This window comes from Chamaea fasciata, unplaced genomic scaffold (assembly GCF_029207755.1).
Source record: "Chamaea fasciata isolate MVZ Bird 193981 ecotype frontalis unplaced genomic scaffold, bChaFas1.0.hap1 SCAF_18, whole genome shotgun sequence".
In the NCBI taxonomy this organism is placed as follows: Eukaryota; Metazoa; Chordata; class Aves; order Passeriformes; family Sylviidae; genus Chamaea; species Chamaea fasciata.
In genome coordinates, this window is record NW_027094103.1 from 1889766 (window position 1) to 1904306 (window position 14541).

Genomic DNA, 14541 nt, shown 5'->3' on the forward strand with positions numbered 1-14541 from the left:
TGAGTCTCTAACCCTGAGCAGGGCTCAGGGTGCCTTCAGTGGCACCACTCCAGCTTTGCCACGTGTGTTGGTGTTTTGCACAAAGAGGACAGGACCACTGGGAGATGTTCCTTGAGCTTTACTGCAGCATCAGCCTCGTAACAGGTTGAGACAATTGAAAGATGGCAACAGCTCACGTCTGCCAGCAGCAGGCAAAGATTTCTTTGTTACAGGGCATTTTAAAGGTTTTCCAGCCAATAGCACATTGCTAAAGCTCACAGACAATTGTTCTACCAATGGCTGAAAGCATACGTACACCTGCTTCAAACAATGCTCTCTTGGATGCTTTCTATTAACAAAACACAATATTCCATTATGAAGCCTAAAACCTATCTTGCTAGGCATATTTATCTGCAGCCTTAAGGTCTCACCTGGACAAACCTAAAACTCAAACTATTGTTTCATGTCCTTGCTTGCTGTGCTATTGCAGCTTTTCCTACTTTCAAGCTTTTCAGCTGCAGCTAATTCCAAGTTCTCCTGCTCTCTCTGTTTCTGAAAGCCTTCTTACCTTTAGTATTTCCCACAGCCGTGGTCCTCCTGGCACATCACTCGAGGCACCTGGAAAAGGTGGATCCTGCAGCTCTCTCCTCCCTCCCTCCCTCTCTCTCTCCCAGGGCTTGCAGGAGTACGAGGAGTGGAAGTGGTCCAAGAACCCCACGATCGTGGAGGTGCTGGAGGAGTTCCCCTCGGTGCAGATGCCCTCCACGCTGCTGCTCACGCAGCTGCCCCTCCTGCAGCCTCGCTACTACTCCATCAGCTCGTCCCCGGAGATGTACCCGGGGGAGGTGCACCTCACCGTGGCCGTGGTGTCCTACCGCACCCGAGGTACCCGGCAGGGCTGGGCTCTGGGGAAAGGCAGCGGCAGCAGCACAGGGGCATCCTCACCGCATCTCTGGCAGGGAGATGCTCCTTTAAAGCCTCTCTGCCTGCTGCAGTGGTGCCCTGGGAGACCTGAAACACACTGGGCAGAGCTAGGGAATAAAGTAGGGATTTATTGAAAGGTCTTTAGGATACACCTGGGCAGGACAGGGCTTGACCAGGGCTACACCCAAGGTGGGCTAGGAAAGATCACAAAATGGACACAAAATGACACCAGTCACGAGGTCTCACATTTTTATAAGTTTTGGACCATTTGCATATTGGGCTTTAATTGTCCAATTACAGCTTCAGGTGTGAGGTCCCATCCTTCTTGCTCCTCTCTTCAGCCCACCCTTGTTTGTGCTTTTGGGGCTGGAAACTTGTAACCATTGTCCTTGGTCTTCACCAGGAAAAGGATTTGTTTTGTGTCCCTGCTCCGTGCAGAGCCGAGTGACACTGTCTGTGAGCTCAGAGCTGCACCCCTGGGCAGCACAGAACCTGAAATACATGAAAGATAAAAATTAAGGCATCAGCAAGAGTAGGTTCCCCCAAACCATGGCGCTGCTGTCCCATGCCATGGAGAGTGGCAGTGACACAGAGATGACATTTCTGGGGCAGGTACATAACCCAAGCTCCGTGTAGGATTCTGTTTGCCCACCCCGAAATCCACATTCCCAGTAGCCAGACTTCTGTAGCAGTGCAAGCACTGGTGTGTCCAAGCATGGTCATGGTGTAGGTAGAGACAGCTCTGGCGCTCTGCAGGGCACAGGGAGGACAGTGGAGCTGCCGCCGAGGGTTTGTGTCTGGGAGCATCACCATGCTGCTCCTGCCAAAAAGGTCCAAAGGAGAGCTGGGTGCTCCCTGAGGACTGTGGAGGTCCAGCTATGCCAAGTTTGGGTCCTGGGTAGCTCCAGAGAGGGATCCAAGTGCCAAACTCTGCCAAGTTCGTGGAGAATGGATGCTGAGATGTGAAATCTTTCAGGGAGGTGTTCATGCAGGATGTAGCAGGGAGGGTTTTAGGAAAGAGAACAGAGTTGTTGGGTTATGTACAGACCTCCTTCCCTCCCTCCCTTCCCAGATGGAGAGGGGCCAATCCACCACGGAGTCTGCTCCTCGTGGCTCAGTCGGATCCAGACGGATGAAGTGGTGCCCTGCTTTGTCCGAGGGTGAGTGACCCACACAAGGCCAGGGCTGGGGAAGAGGCAGTGAGACCCCTCACAGGACGAACTCTCTGCCCTCGATTGTTGTCACAGTGGCAGAAAAAAAGCAGGGCTGTGTTTGTGAGCAAATGGTTCCCCTTTGAGAGAAATTCTGCACAAAAATATCACATCCTGGGATTTTACCTCGTTTTCTACCCCTCCCTCTCCGGGAGGTGTCTCAGCTGGCTGTGGGCACAGGGGAGGGAGAGAAGGAACACCCTGCTTGTTTTTAACTGGATCTTTGCTGTGTGCAGTGCCCCCGGGTTCCACCTGCCCCAGGACCCGCAGGTGCCCTGCATCCTCATCGGGCCCGGCACCGGCATCGCCCCCTTCCGCAGCTTCTGGCAGCAGCGGCTCTTTGACATCCAACATAAAGGTGGGGCCGTCCTCTTCCTCACCTCCAACAGGTTTGGGGTGGGGCCGTCCTCTTCCTCACCTCCAACAGGTTTGGGGTGGGGCCGTCCTCTTCCTCACCTCACAGAGCTTTTGGGGGCCCTGGGCTGAGGTGTAGGGATGAGGGTCCCACCCTGCCAGGCTGTCCCAGCAGATCTGCTGGCAGTCTGGAGGGAGGTGGCTTGTGGCAGCTGGTGGCCCCGGGGCTGACTGCTGTCCTCGGGCTGTCCCCAGGGCTGAAGCCGTGTCCCATGGTGCTGGTGTTCGGCTGCCGGCAGTCCAGGATCGATCACATCTACAAGGAGGAGACGCTCTTTGCCAAAACCCAGGGCGTCTTCAGAGAGCTGTACACGGCCTATTCCCGGGAGCCCGACAAACCAAAGGTGGGCACGGCCCCGGGGTGGCCCTGGGGGCCCACGGGGGGTCAGCGGGGCAGGGACACGCTGGTTCCTTGGCCAGGGGTCACTCGTGCCTGGGGCACGTAAATGGGTGGGATTGTCCCTTCCCAGTGGCCACCGTTCCCAGGGCGTGTCCCCATCCCAGTGCCAGCTGGAATGTGTGCCCAGGCTGCTCCTGCAGCCAGGCAGGTGGGAAAGGAAAGGTGAGGGCAGGAAAGGAAAAAGGAAAAAGGGAAGGGAAAGGGTCACCCCGTGGGGTGGCCCAGAGCCAGTCCACATACCTGCTCCAAATTCCCACTGGGACCTGAACAGGCCTGGCACTGAAAGACGTGCTGCAGGTGTGCCCGTGCAAGAGCAGAACGATGCTTTGCTGCTGTCCCCGTCTCTTTTTTGTCACTGTGGGTGCTGCAAGGCACAGCTATGACCCCCAAAGAGGAGGGGACACCCCTCAGGGCCGAGAAACCAGAGTTAACCCCAGCTCCCTCCTCTTCCTCGTCCCTCAGAAATACGTGCAGGACGTGTTACAGGAGCAGCTGGCCCAGACTGTGTTCAAAGCACTGAAGGAGCAGGGAGGTCACATCTACGTGTGCGGGGATGTCACCATGGCCGGGGACGTCCTGAAGGCCGTGCAGAGCATCGTGAGGCAGCAGGGCCAGCTGTCGGCAGAGGAGGCAGGAGCCTTCCTCAGCAAGCTGCGGGTGAGTCGTGTCCGCAGTGCCGCCGCCGCGGGGCTGCGAAGTTCACGGGAAGCTGGAAACGAAGCGCAGAGATCTTCTTCGGGGATCTTAAAAAGAAAAATACTTGAGGGTTAAGAAACAGCAGTGGGTCCTCTTGTATAGAAAGTGTAAGGACAAATTAAAAAGGGCCTAATTAGAGAAATGTACGGCGTAGCTAGAAAGCAAAAATGAGGTTTCAAAATGGCACGTGGCTCAGAGGAAATCACACAAAAATTGACAAAGCGTATAAAAAAGCTGGCTCTAATTGAACAGACTTCACATTTGAGATAAAAATGAGGTAGGACTCAGGCTTTTGTCCAGCGACGTGATAAAGTCTTTCTCTCATGTGATCAGCCTTTTGATCTTTTTGTGGTTGCTCCTTTACCAGATTTTTAAGGGCACTCAGCTCATTCTCTGATTACTCTTTGTTGAGTTTAACGGCAGAGGATTACCATCGATGTCAAACTGAGAATGACAAAACCTCATAAAACGTTTCCCTTTCTGACATCAAGGGCAGATGGTGACTTAGTAGATGTTGTAGAAGACTTGGTTTGTGCTGCCGTTGTAGGCTTTCCACAGTTAAAACAAACCCCTTTTGGCAGAGTCCACCTGCTCAGCTGCAAGAGTTTTTTCAATAACTTTTGTTTGTGCCTCAAGGACCTTTTCAGGTTTCTCTCCCAGCTTTTCTCCCACCTGCGTGTGCCACCACGGCCACCTCCAGCCACGGGCACTGCACCTGCTGCCTCCACCACGGGGGCTCCACCCAAGGAGGCTCGGCAGGGTGACATTCCCAAGGTTTCTGTGTGCAAGGAGGTCGCCTGGCTCCTGGGAGGAGTGTGCCCAGCGCCAGTGCCAGCGCTTTTGGGCACCTCTGGCAGGGCTTGTTCGCCCTGCAAAGCCCCTCCATCAAAAAAATGAGTTTATCAGGGCATTTTGTGGGTCACCGCTCCAAATCCCCCTGTCTGTGTGCCCCATGCCAGGCACAGATGATGCAGCTGGAGCTTAAATGAGCTGACTTTGAGACACAGGCCCACGGATGGATGCTGGAACAGCTCTGCTTCTACCCAGGAGGATAACTCCGCATGATCCCCATGGGATTTCCCCTTCTGAACCACGTCCCCACCTCCATCCAGGCCCCAAGGGAGCCCAGAGCCCCTGGTTGTCCGCAGGCTGGCACTGGGCTGCTGTGCCCCTGCCAGCCAGGAATTCCCAGCAGCTGAGGGGGTCTCAAGGGTGGAAGAGCTGCACTGTGTCCCGGGGCGTGACCTTGGGAAGGTCATTCCATCCCCTCTGTGACGGACGTTCCCTCCCCTCTGTCCCGCTCCCGACAGACCCCAAACCCTCTCCTGTGCCTTTGGTGCCTCCCCACCACGCAGGACCCTGCTGGGGCCCACACCAACCCTTTACAAACCCCATCTTTCCCTCTGCCACCCTCTCTCCCAGGATGACAGCCGGTACCACGAGGATATTTTTGGAGTCACCCTGCGCACGTACGAGGTGACAAACCGCCTTAGATCCGAGTCCATCGCGTTCATCGAGGAGAGCAAAAAAGACACGGATGAGTGAGTCAACACGGTTATTTTAACCCCTGCAGCCACCTCCTGGGCTGGGGAAGGGTGGGAAAGGATGGCAAAGGAAGCTTTGACTTTTGTGCACACCTTAGAGCACTGGAAGGCGCTGGATTTTTGCTCTGGAAGCCTGGCGGTGCCTCTGGAATAGCTGTCACCTCTCTAGGATAAATCCCCCCAGCTTCCCAGTTTATTGCAATGATACGCTCAGACCTGACAATCCCATCCAAAGGAAAATTGTCCTGCCTGTTGCCTGCTTCCAGGCTGGGAAAACCCACAGGAAGGGGTGACTCTCCCCAGCTGCAGGGGAGCCTGGCTGGCTCCAGGTGTTCAGCTCTCCATGCCCCTTCAGGAAAGATCCAGAGATTTTTCTCCCTGCTGTTGCAAAAACAACCAGAAGTCAGAAAAAAAAAAAAAAATCTTGACATTTGCCGTGTTTGTTTCTGCTCTACCAAGTCCTGCCATTTGCTCAGCCTGCTCGTGGTGGGATTTTCCCTGGCTGAGCAGAAGGATTATTTAGGATAAAGGCTGGGCAGCTGCATGGATCTTGCTCCTTGTGCTGGCCCTTGGTGGTCTGGGGTGAAACCCCTTCCCTGTGTAGTGCCTGGAGTGGGTTTCCCCACATCCCCGAGGTCTGGTAGGAATTTTTCTCCAAGGAATCACATACTCTGGGGTCTCAGTGCCTCAGTTTCCCACCTTCCTGCCCACCTCACCCAGCGCTGTAAAGTCCTGCCCACAGCATGGCAAGTCCAGGTGGGGATGATCCCGGTGCTCCTCACTGCTCCCTCTAAGGCCGGCCTTTCTCCCCTTTCCCTTGCAGGGTTTTCTGCTCCTAACTGGACCCTTCGCCCCCAGGGGATGCCAAACCAGTCCCAGCACCTGCTGCCCCCTCCAGCTGGAGGGCACTGGGTTTTGTATTTCACGGACACGGTGGCTCCTTTTCCACGGGGAACTGCCCATGGAAAGCGCTCTGTCTCTCGTCCTGTTGTTGTGTCATGATGATGATGATGATGATGATGATGACTTTTATTTCCTTTTCTTCCCCCTTCTCTTGCTCTTGTCCTGTGGCCATTTCTTTTTACTTCCTTCCCCTTTCCCTGGATTTCCCCACTGGAGTTCGATGGCTTTATAACCTGCAGTGGCTCTTTTCAGAATTCCACATTTCCCCTCCTTTCCCATGGGGGCATTTTGCAGCTGCATGAAATCACCACCTTTTGTGATCATTTTTGGGTGTTTCTGGGGGTGAGCAGAGGTAGCAGGGGCTGGGCAATGGCAAGGTCTTGTTGCTTGTCCAGAGCTGGGGGTTGTTCCTGCCAGGCTCCCTCTTTCCCCAGCTTGGGGCTTGGCTGAATCCTTGTGTTTTCATGGCTTTCCTTTGGATTGGGACAAGCCTGGGCATGTGCCTGAGGCTGGGGGCAGATGATGTGCAATTCCCTTGTGCCCGTGGATTTTATTCATCCCCAAGCAGCCTGGGAACAGCTGTGTGGTTTTTGATCTGATTTATGTGTCACGATTCCTCCTAAATGGGCCCTGCGCTCTGTCTCTCTTTTCCCGCTCTCTTTCCCTGCTCCCTGTGAGCCTCTCCTTTTGCTCCATCCCAACTTTTGCTGGCATGGAAGTTCTCCCACAAACTCTGAACACATAGGCTGATGTGCAGGCCAAGGAAAAGCTCCCAGCAGTGACATCTCCAGAGGGTTTTACGGGGAATATTTGATCTGCAGGCGCACGCTGAGGGCTTGGCTGCACCCAGAGCTTTGCATGATCTGATCCCACTCCCAGGTGAGCCTGGAAAGCCACGAGGACGGGACAGAAGCAGCTCCCAGCTGCCAGAGGCACCAAAGGCAGCACTTGGAGGGGGATGGAGGCTCCAGGTCTTTGGGGAGGATGTGCCAACAGAGGAATCGTGAAATCCCAGAGCCACCAGCTCCTAGCACATCTCATGAGCACTTGTGGGACAGCCGACCCCAGCCCTTCCCACGTTTTAGGGAGCAGAAAGTGCCACCATGGAGCCACCTGCCTGCCAAGAGAGACACGTGTGGCATTTCGGGGGTGAGCCAGGCCTCTCAGTGCCACCTGCCAGTGGCATGAGCTGTCTCAGCCAGGACACCTCATGTGAGAAGGGAGGTGAGATCAGCTGCAAAGGTGCTGGGCTCTGACACGCTCACACCTCAGCCCTGCTGCAAGAACCTGGCCCCAAAAGCAATTTGTTAACACAGCCACAGAAAGGTTGGAGAAAACAGAAAGCCTCTAACAGAGAAAAGCTGTCTGCAAGGGAAAGCAAACGTGACCTTGTGTGTCCTTCCTTTGGCTGCACCCTGAAGAATCACAGAATATTCTGAATTGTAAAGGACCCACAAGGACCAAGCCCAACTCCTGACTGAATGGCCCATCCAGGGATTGAACCTCAGCGTTTTTAGCACCAGGTTCTGCCCATCTCAGCCAGTCCCAGGTTTGTCCTCCCTCACTGCCATCACAGGGACAGCAGGACGTGGCTGCAGCTCCTGCTGGAGGCAGGGATACAGGGTTGGCATCTTGAGGTGGCAGCTGCTGATCCTCCCCTCCTGCCCTGCTCTGCCCAGCTGTGCAGGGATCCTGGATGGAGCTGAGTGCCAGAACTGGTGACAGGGATTGTCCAGGGGCTTTCACAGAGCTAAGATCACCTGCCCTGAGCTAAAGGCAGCACAGAAAGAGCTGCAGGAGGTTTGCTGCTCTCCCAGCCCATGGAACAAGCCCCGCTGGCTCCCCTGGCTCAGGCTGTGCTGTTATTCCCACCCTCAGCCAGGATCCCCTGCCCTCTCCTGCCACGTCTCCATGGGCTGTGGCACCTTCTGCAACTTCGACTCCCTGAACCCCTGAAGCATCTCCAGCCAAAAATCCAGGAGCAAAAGGGCTCCAGGCACCGGGAGAATTTGAGATGCGGGTCCGCCGGTGCCAGCTGAGCATCCTACACGGGCTAAAGCGAATAAATGCTGCCACGGTGTGGCCAGAGCTGAGCTGGGCTGGCGGGGCTGGCACACGGGGCGGCTGCGTGGCGCTGCCTCGGGGCTCGGTGAGCCGCAGGGCAAAGCTGCAGAGCACGGAGGAAAGGGCAGCCCGCCCCTGTGGGCTGTGCCCCGACCCCAGGGCAGGCAGTGGGATGGAGGAGCTGGGTCCGTCGGCTTGGGATGTGTGAGTTTGGGAGAGGTCCTGCCTGGGAGGAAACTCCCCGGCTGCAGAGCGGGGAACACGCAGCAAGCTCGGCCTGAGCCCCACCCTGTGGCTGCAGAAACAAAGCTAAAATCAGAAAGAAAACCAGACTCATCCTCTTCTTCTGGGAAACTGTGGCTCCGGCTTTGTGCTCTGGTCCTCCTTTGGAAGAAGGGGCGATGCAACCTGACGAGGAGGAGGAGGAGGAGGAGGAGGTAATGCCCAAAGAAACATCTCTCAGTCCTCTTCCCAGCTCACACCGTGGTGCTGGCAGGTTTTTCCCTCCTGTCCTGCTCCTGCCTGCTCTGCTGTACCATCTCCCATCTGGAGCCCGTGCCTGAGCTGGATTATCTTGCTTTCCATGCATCCCAAAGCTTGTCCCCTCTGTCCCCCCCCCCTCCCAGCTGAGCTGCAGCAGGAAGCACAGCCCTGCCGGTGGGGTCTGGGCCGGGCAGGCTCACAGAGCTCAGCAAACACCCCGTGCCTGAGCCCTGCCGAGCCCTGGGCGAGGGAAATGCTGGTTTAAGGCTCCTTGCCTGGTCCTGGAGCAGAAATCCCCTCCCTCCATGAAGGTCCATGGAGTTAAAGACCCCCAGGGCTCCGAGCTGCCTCTGCTCCCGCAGCCTGGGTGGGACTGCTGGCTCCTCACATGCTGCACCGCTGGGAATTGGGATTCACTGTTTGCTGTTGAGTCAGCCTCAGACGTCTGAACTGCTCCCCTTCATCCCCTCCACCTGCAGGGGCTTCGCACTCCCCTCGAGCTTCATTTTCTCCCGTAGCAACAGGGGAAGGAAACTTGTGGATGTGCTTTATGATTCCCGAAATGTGGCTTTTCCAGCCTGGCCTCTGCTCCTCTCGCTGTGGCATTTCTGATGTGCGGGTGCAGCCACGAAATCTCTGCTATAGACACAGAGTGAGGTGGGCTCTGCCCCAGCCCTGGGGCTGCTCCAGGGGTCACACACAGAGGGGTGATGCCTCTGGGGCACTCGGGTCACAGATCTGTCCCCTCTGGGTGCCTGCTGCCCACCCCTCCTATGCTGCATCTGAGGGACACCCAGCCTGGCCAGTGTCCCAGTCACTCTCCTGAGGATCTCCACCACCCCAAATCTGAGCGGTTCTGCTCCTTTTCACTCTCCAAGTGTTAAAGAGACTCTTCTCTGAACGGGAGGTTTGATTTTCAAGACACTACAAAATGAGGGGTTTTTTGCAAAGATTTTACTTCCTAGATCTTTCAAGCGTCTGCAGAGAGTCATTGTATGGATTTGAAAACCCAGGGGGAAAGGTTTGGGTGTTTTCCCAACCTGCTGTGTCCACCAGCAGGGGAAAACCATTCAGTGCACAGGAAACCAGAGTTGTGTTGTTGATTTCTGAGGTTTCATCTCCTGGGAAGGACTGCCTGGGAGTTTGTTGTTCTGTTTATGAGAGACAATGGCTAAACAATGAGACAATGGCAAAACAACGCGACATCTGCCACCAGCAGTGGCCTCACAGAGCTGTCACCTCCACAACGCGGCCTGAGCTCCTTGCTGGAGAGGAACTGAGCCAGTCACACCCCAACCGGCCAGAGAATGGCATCTGACTCCGGGATGTCCACGCTCCCTGTCCCCTCTGTGCCTGTGTGTCCCCAGGGGGGAGCAGGGACCCTGCTCACACCCTGAGCACGGGGATCTGTGCACGGCCAGCAGTCCTGCAGGTGTGTCCTGGGCCAGGAACCACGGCCCTGCAGGAGAACCTGGGAACAGACGGGAATGACCCCGTGCCCAGCCTGTGGCTGCTCCTTTCCCGTCAATGTGTGATCCCCCTCACCCCATCCCCGGCTGCTTCCCTCTGGACATCCCGCCCTTCCCAGCCCTGCCCAGCGGGAAGTGCCGGTGCTGGGACGGGCAGGGGCTCACAGTGCCTTGTGCTGGGAAGGGAGCACGGCACCGCTCCTGCCCGCTGGCCCCGTTCGCCCCGTTCCCCAGGGCTGGGGAAATGCCCCCCGGGATAACTGGGAGTGAGCTCAGCCCCATCTCCCCGGGGTGGGGTTCCACAGGGGGATGGAGGTGGGGAGAAGTCACACAGTGGGTGCAAGCTGGGGCTGTGAACTCTCCCACATCCTGGAGGCCCCGTTCCGATTAAACTTCAAGCACTGTTTGTGCTTGAAGCCTCACGGACTTGCACCAAGCCCAAGCCAAAGCTGCTGCCTCCTGACTTCTGACCACTGAAGCCATTCCATTGCCCTCTGAGGGTTCCCACTGTTTTTTTGGAAGGATAATTTTATGCTCCAAACGAAATTCTGTTCCTACTTTCACCGGGGACTAGTTCTCAGCTTCAGAATTGCTCTGATAACTCTGCAATTGCTTTGATAGTTCCAGAGGGGAGCACAGTCCCTACACAGAACAGATGGAGACACATTTTCAGGACCATTCAACTTTGCTGTAACTCCGTGTTTGTTATAACAATTCCTTCTGCCATAAGAGGGAGAGCAAAATTTGGCCAGTGCTCTTGAAAACCTGTAATCCTGAACTTGGATAAAATGAGCCTGGAATCCAAGTCCTCCCAAGATCCAAAATGCCTTCCACACCTGCTGGCTTCAGTGGCACTGGGGATTTTGGCAGCTTGCACGGCAGCAGCAGCAGCAGCAGCAAATTCAGAATATTTTTGCGTGTGTCAATCCGCACTTGCACGTGCCTGCAGCGCATGGCTCCAGCAATCCCTGGGAAATCTCCCCTTTCCCAGGAAGATCCCAGCTCCAGCTTCTTCCATGTGGCTGTATGTGTTCAGCAGGGAGTCAGGGGAGAGGGAGAAAGTTGCTGCTTTAAAGCACTTGGTTCCAGAGGGGAAACAGAATTTCAGAGAGGTCAAAATCTCTCCAAAACTTGAGTTTGGTTCAGCACAGGGAAACTCCTGGGGTATCCAAGCATTGCCATGCAGATCCACCTTTTTTTTTTTTTTTTCTTTCCTGCTGGGAAAATGAAGCAGACTGGCAATTCCTGGCCTCCACCCCTACAGACGTTTGGCTGTGATGGAAATGAGAGCCCTGGAGTCACAGGAGTAAAACGCCAGCAGGTTGTGAGCTCAGAGCTGAGCAGTGGCAGCACCTCACTGCCAGGGCTGCTGCTCTCCTGCCTTACCCATCCACATCCCACCTGGCCAGATTTTGGGGAGGGAGGAAGCACCTCAAAGTGAGCAAATAAAACCTGTGAGCCTGGCCCCAAAGTTCCTGCTTTATCAGGAGCCTACAGGCTAAAGTTTTGCAGCCATTCCTCATTCCTGTGGTGAGGAATTGGGCAAGATTCTTGTACCCAAAGCTTTCAGAGCTGTTCTGGAGCTGTGGAAAAGCAGGAACTCAGCACTGGGATGCAGAGCAGCTCCTGCCTGTCTCTCTGCAGGGCTGGTGCAGGAATCTGTGAGTGAAAAACACCGGGCAAGGCCTTTTCCTTCCAGGGACATCCTTAATACCTGGAAAATTGAAAGGCTAAATGCTGGAAAAGTCGATCTAAGAGAGGAACTAATTCAGGGCTTCTTTTTGTTGTTTTGTTTTCATGTGTTGGCTTTGGGGTGGGGAAAGCAAACAGAGAGCAAACAGCCAGTGTATCGAATTGGGATTAAATCAAACTTTTTGTTGCTACAATAACTGCTAGCGGAGGTTTTTAAAATTTATCAAGGGCAACAAAACAGCCTTAATTAACTGAGACATTAATGCTCCTTGCTTCTGAGCCTGCTTTTTTGTTCTCCTCTCCGTGTGATCGTAGCATGGAATCCTGTCTTAACAAAAGCCACTTCCCAGTAGCCCAGAGGATGTCCAGGAAGAGGATTTGGGGTTGGGGAATCACCCTGCGAGTGAGATTCAGTGCAAAATCCCTGCTTTGCTAAAATCCTACAATATAGGCAAATCCTCACAATTCCCAAGGTTGAACTCCCATGCCCTGCTGCCTCGAATTGCCTTTAAAAACCCCGGGCTCTGTGTGCTTTGTGAGCAGTCTGCAGCTTTTCCAGAGTGCACACACAATTCCCCAGGCAGAGGACGAGATGATGACTTTCAGCCGGGACTCATCGCTTTTCCGATTGCACAGAGTTAAAAACACCACTCCTGCCAGCTGCCCGGGGAGTTTGATATTCAGTGCCAATTAATTTCTGTAATAGGAGCAGGGATTTATCCCCTCGGCTCCTCCCAGGCACCTTTAGTCTCAGACTCAAAGGTTGGGTTGGAGTCTTTAATTTTCCGGTGGCCTTTTCCTGACGAGCAGCGGTGCCACGATGAGGACCGGGGCTGGGCTGGGCAAGGTGGCAGCTTTGGGGCAGGGAATTCCCAAACCTCCCACTGTAAAACCTTCCGATGTGGGTAAATCCTGCTGGGCTGGGCTGGGTGGGGCTCCCAGCCCCGGCTGCTCCCTGCTCCTCGCCGCCCTCGCGTCGCTGTGCCTTCATTCGCTCGAGGAAACGCTGCCGCGATTTGAGCCTGGCACTCTCACTTCGCATCCCATCCCAGAGGTGTGCGTGGAGCAGGGGGAGCTCCTTTGGCAGCTGCTTTTTGGTGTGACCCCAGGGTAGGTTTGTGCTGAGGGTGCAGGGGTGGGGTGAGCCCGAGCTGTGTGTGATCCTACCAGTGCTTTAAGCAGCCAGAAACGTGGTTCTTCCCCTACCTCCGAGCTCTCAATGCTGCTAAAATCTCTGCCATTCGCCCCCCGTGCTCCAGCCCCTCTCTCAGACTGACTCTGGCTCTGTTTGCAAGATATCCACGTTGTTCTGAAGCATGCACCTCTCTCTGTATAGTCCCAAATCTTCTGATTTTATGGAATACTTATGCCTGTTTGCATTACGGTCAAAATAAAAAATAATAATAAAAAAAAAGTGAACTAAACCCCGGCAGTTCTTCTCTCCTCTCTGGGTTTTTAACACCAGAAGGCTGCTCGAGGTCTCTGCTGATGCCTTGGCCTCGCTCCGCTCTGCCACCTGTAATGCCGGGGTGCCATAAATAGCAGTGACAATCAGCAGCACCTGTTTACCTGCCAGACACAGGCGCTGCCTTGTGAGGTGGCCTGAGTCACAGCAATCCGTGGATCCCGTCATTTATCCCCGTGTCCTCGGGGGAAATGTCACAGCCCAGCGAGGAGGGCTGGCTCTGTGCGGGCTGAGTTTTGGAGCCTTGGGAACACAGCAAAAGCAGCCCAGGCAGGAGCTGAGAGGCCTGGGGATGGCAGAGAGCAGCCAGGGGAACGAGGCAGAAATACGGACACGGCTTTTCCCACGGGAAAAAGATTTTTTCCCATGTAAAGGGGATCCTTCCAGTACTTGAAGGGGGCTTCTTAAAAGAGAGGTTGAGTGATTTTTTTTCCATGGGCTGGGAATGGCTTCCCACTGCCAGAGGGCAGGGTTAGGTGGGATAGTGGGAAGAAATTGTTCCCTGGGAGGGTGGGCAGGCCCTGGGACAGGGTGCCCCCTTTGGATATTGATACACATTGATCCATTTTATTATCAATTATTTATTATTAATATTTCTACCTATTGATGAGGTGCCCTCTGTGCAGCCCCTCTTAGGTATTGATACACTCTGATAAACCTCCCTTTGGTACCTCCTTTTAGGTATTTTTACACATTGATATGTTCCCTCCGTGCACCCCCTTTTAGGTATTATTGATACACGTCTGATAAGGTCCCCTTTGGGCTCCCCCTTTCAGATATTGATGCACATTGATGAGAGCCCCTTTTGGCACCTCTTTTTCCATATTGATACAGACTGATAGGTCCCCTTTGAGCACCCCCTTTTTGATATTTATCCCTGTCAGTGGAGTGCCCTCTGTGCAGATATTGATACACACTGATGAGATCCCCTTCTGGCACCTCTTTTTTGATATTGATACACATTGATAGGTCTCCTTTGCGCAGCCCTTTTCGATATTGATACATATTGATGAGGTCCTCCTTTTCAATACTGATGCATTTTGATAAGTTCCCTTTAGGCACCAGGTCTCAGGTATTGATGCACATTAGGTGTTGATTAGATAAGGTCTCCTTTGGGCTCCTCCTTTTCTATACTGATACACATTGATAGATCCCCCTGTGCACCCCATTTCCAATACTGATACACATTGATGAGGTCCCCTTTTGGCACCCCATTTCTGATAAGATACATATAAATGAGGCCCTGTTTTGGCACTCGGTTTCCGATATTGATACACATTGATAGATCCCCCGGTGC

General features: G+C 54.4%; 1 protein-coding gene across 2 annotated transcripts in view; it reads left to right on the top strand.

Moving 5' to 3' along the window:
• NOS1 (nitric oxide synthase 1) overlaps positions 1–13203 on the top strand; it is a 49165-nt gene extending 35962 nt beyond the window's left edge. For both annotated transcript variants that reach the window (XM_066199368.1, XM_066199369.1), the window contains exons 22-28: positions 654–864; positions 1976–2063; positions 2351–2472; positions 2724–2872; positions 3391–3585; positions 5047–5165; positions 5992–13203. In XM_066199368.1, the coding sequence (XP_066055465.1) occupies positions 654–864; positions 1976–2063; positions 2351–2472; positions 2724–2872; positions 3391–3585; positions 5047–5165; positions 5992–6007 (900 nt within the window). In that variant the 3' untranslated portion in view covers positions 6008–13203. The remainder of the gene's footprint in view (positions 1–653; positions 865–1975; positions 2064–2350; positions 2473–2723; positions 2873–3390; positions 3586–5046; positions 5166–5991) is intronic.
• Positions 13204–14541: the final 1338 nt, after the last annotated feature.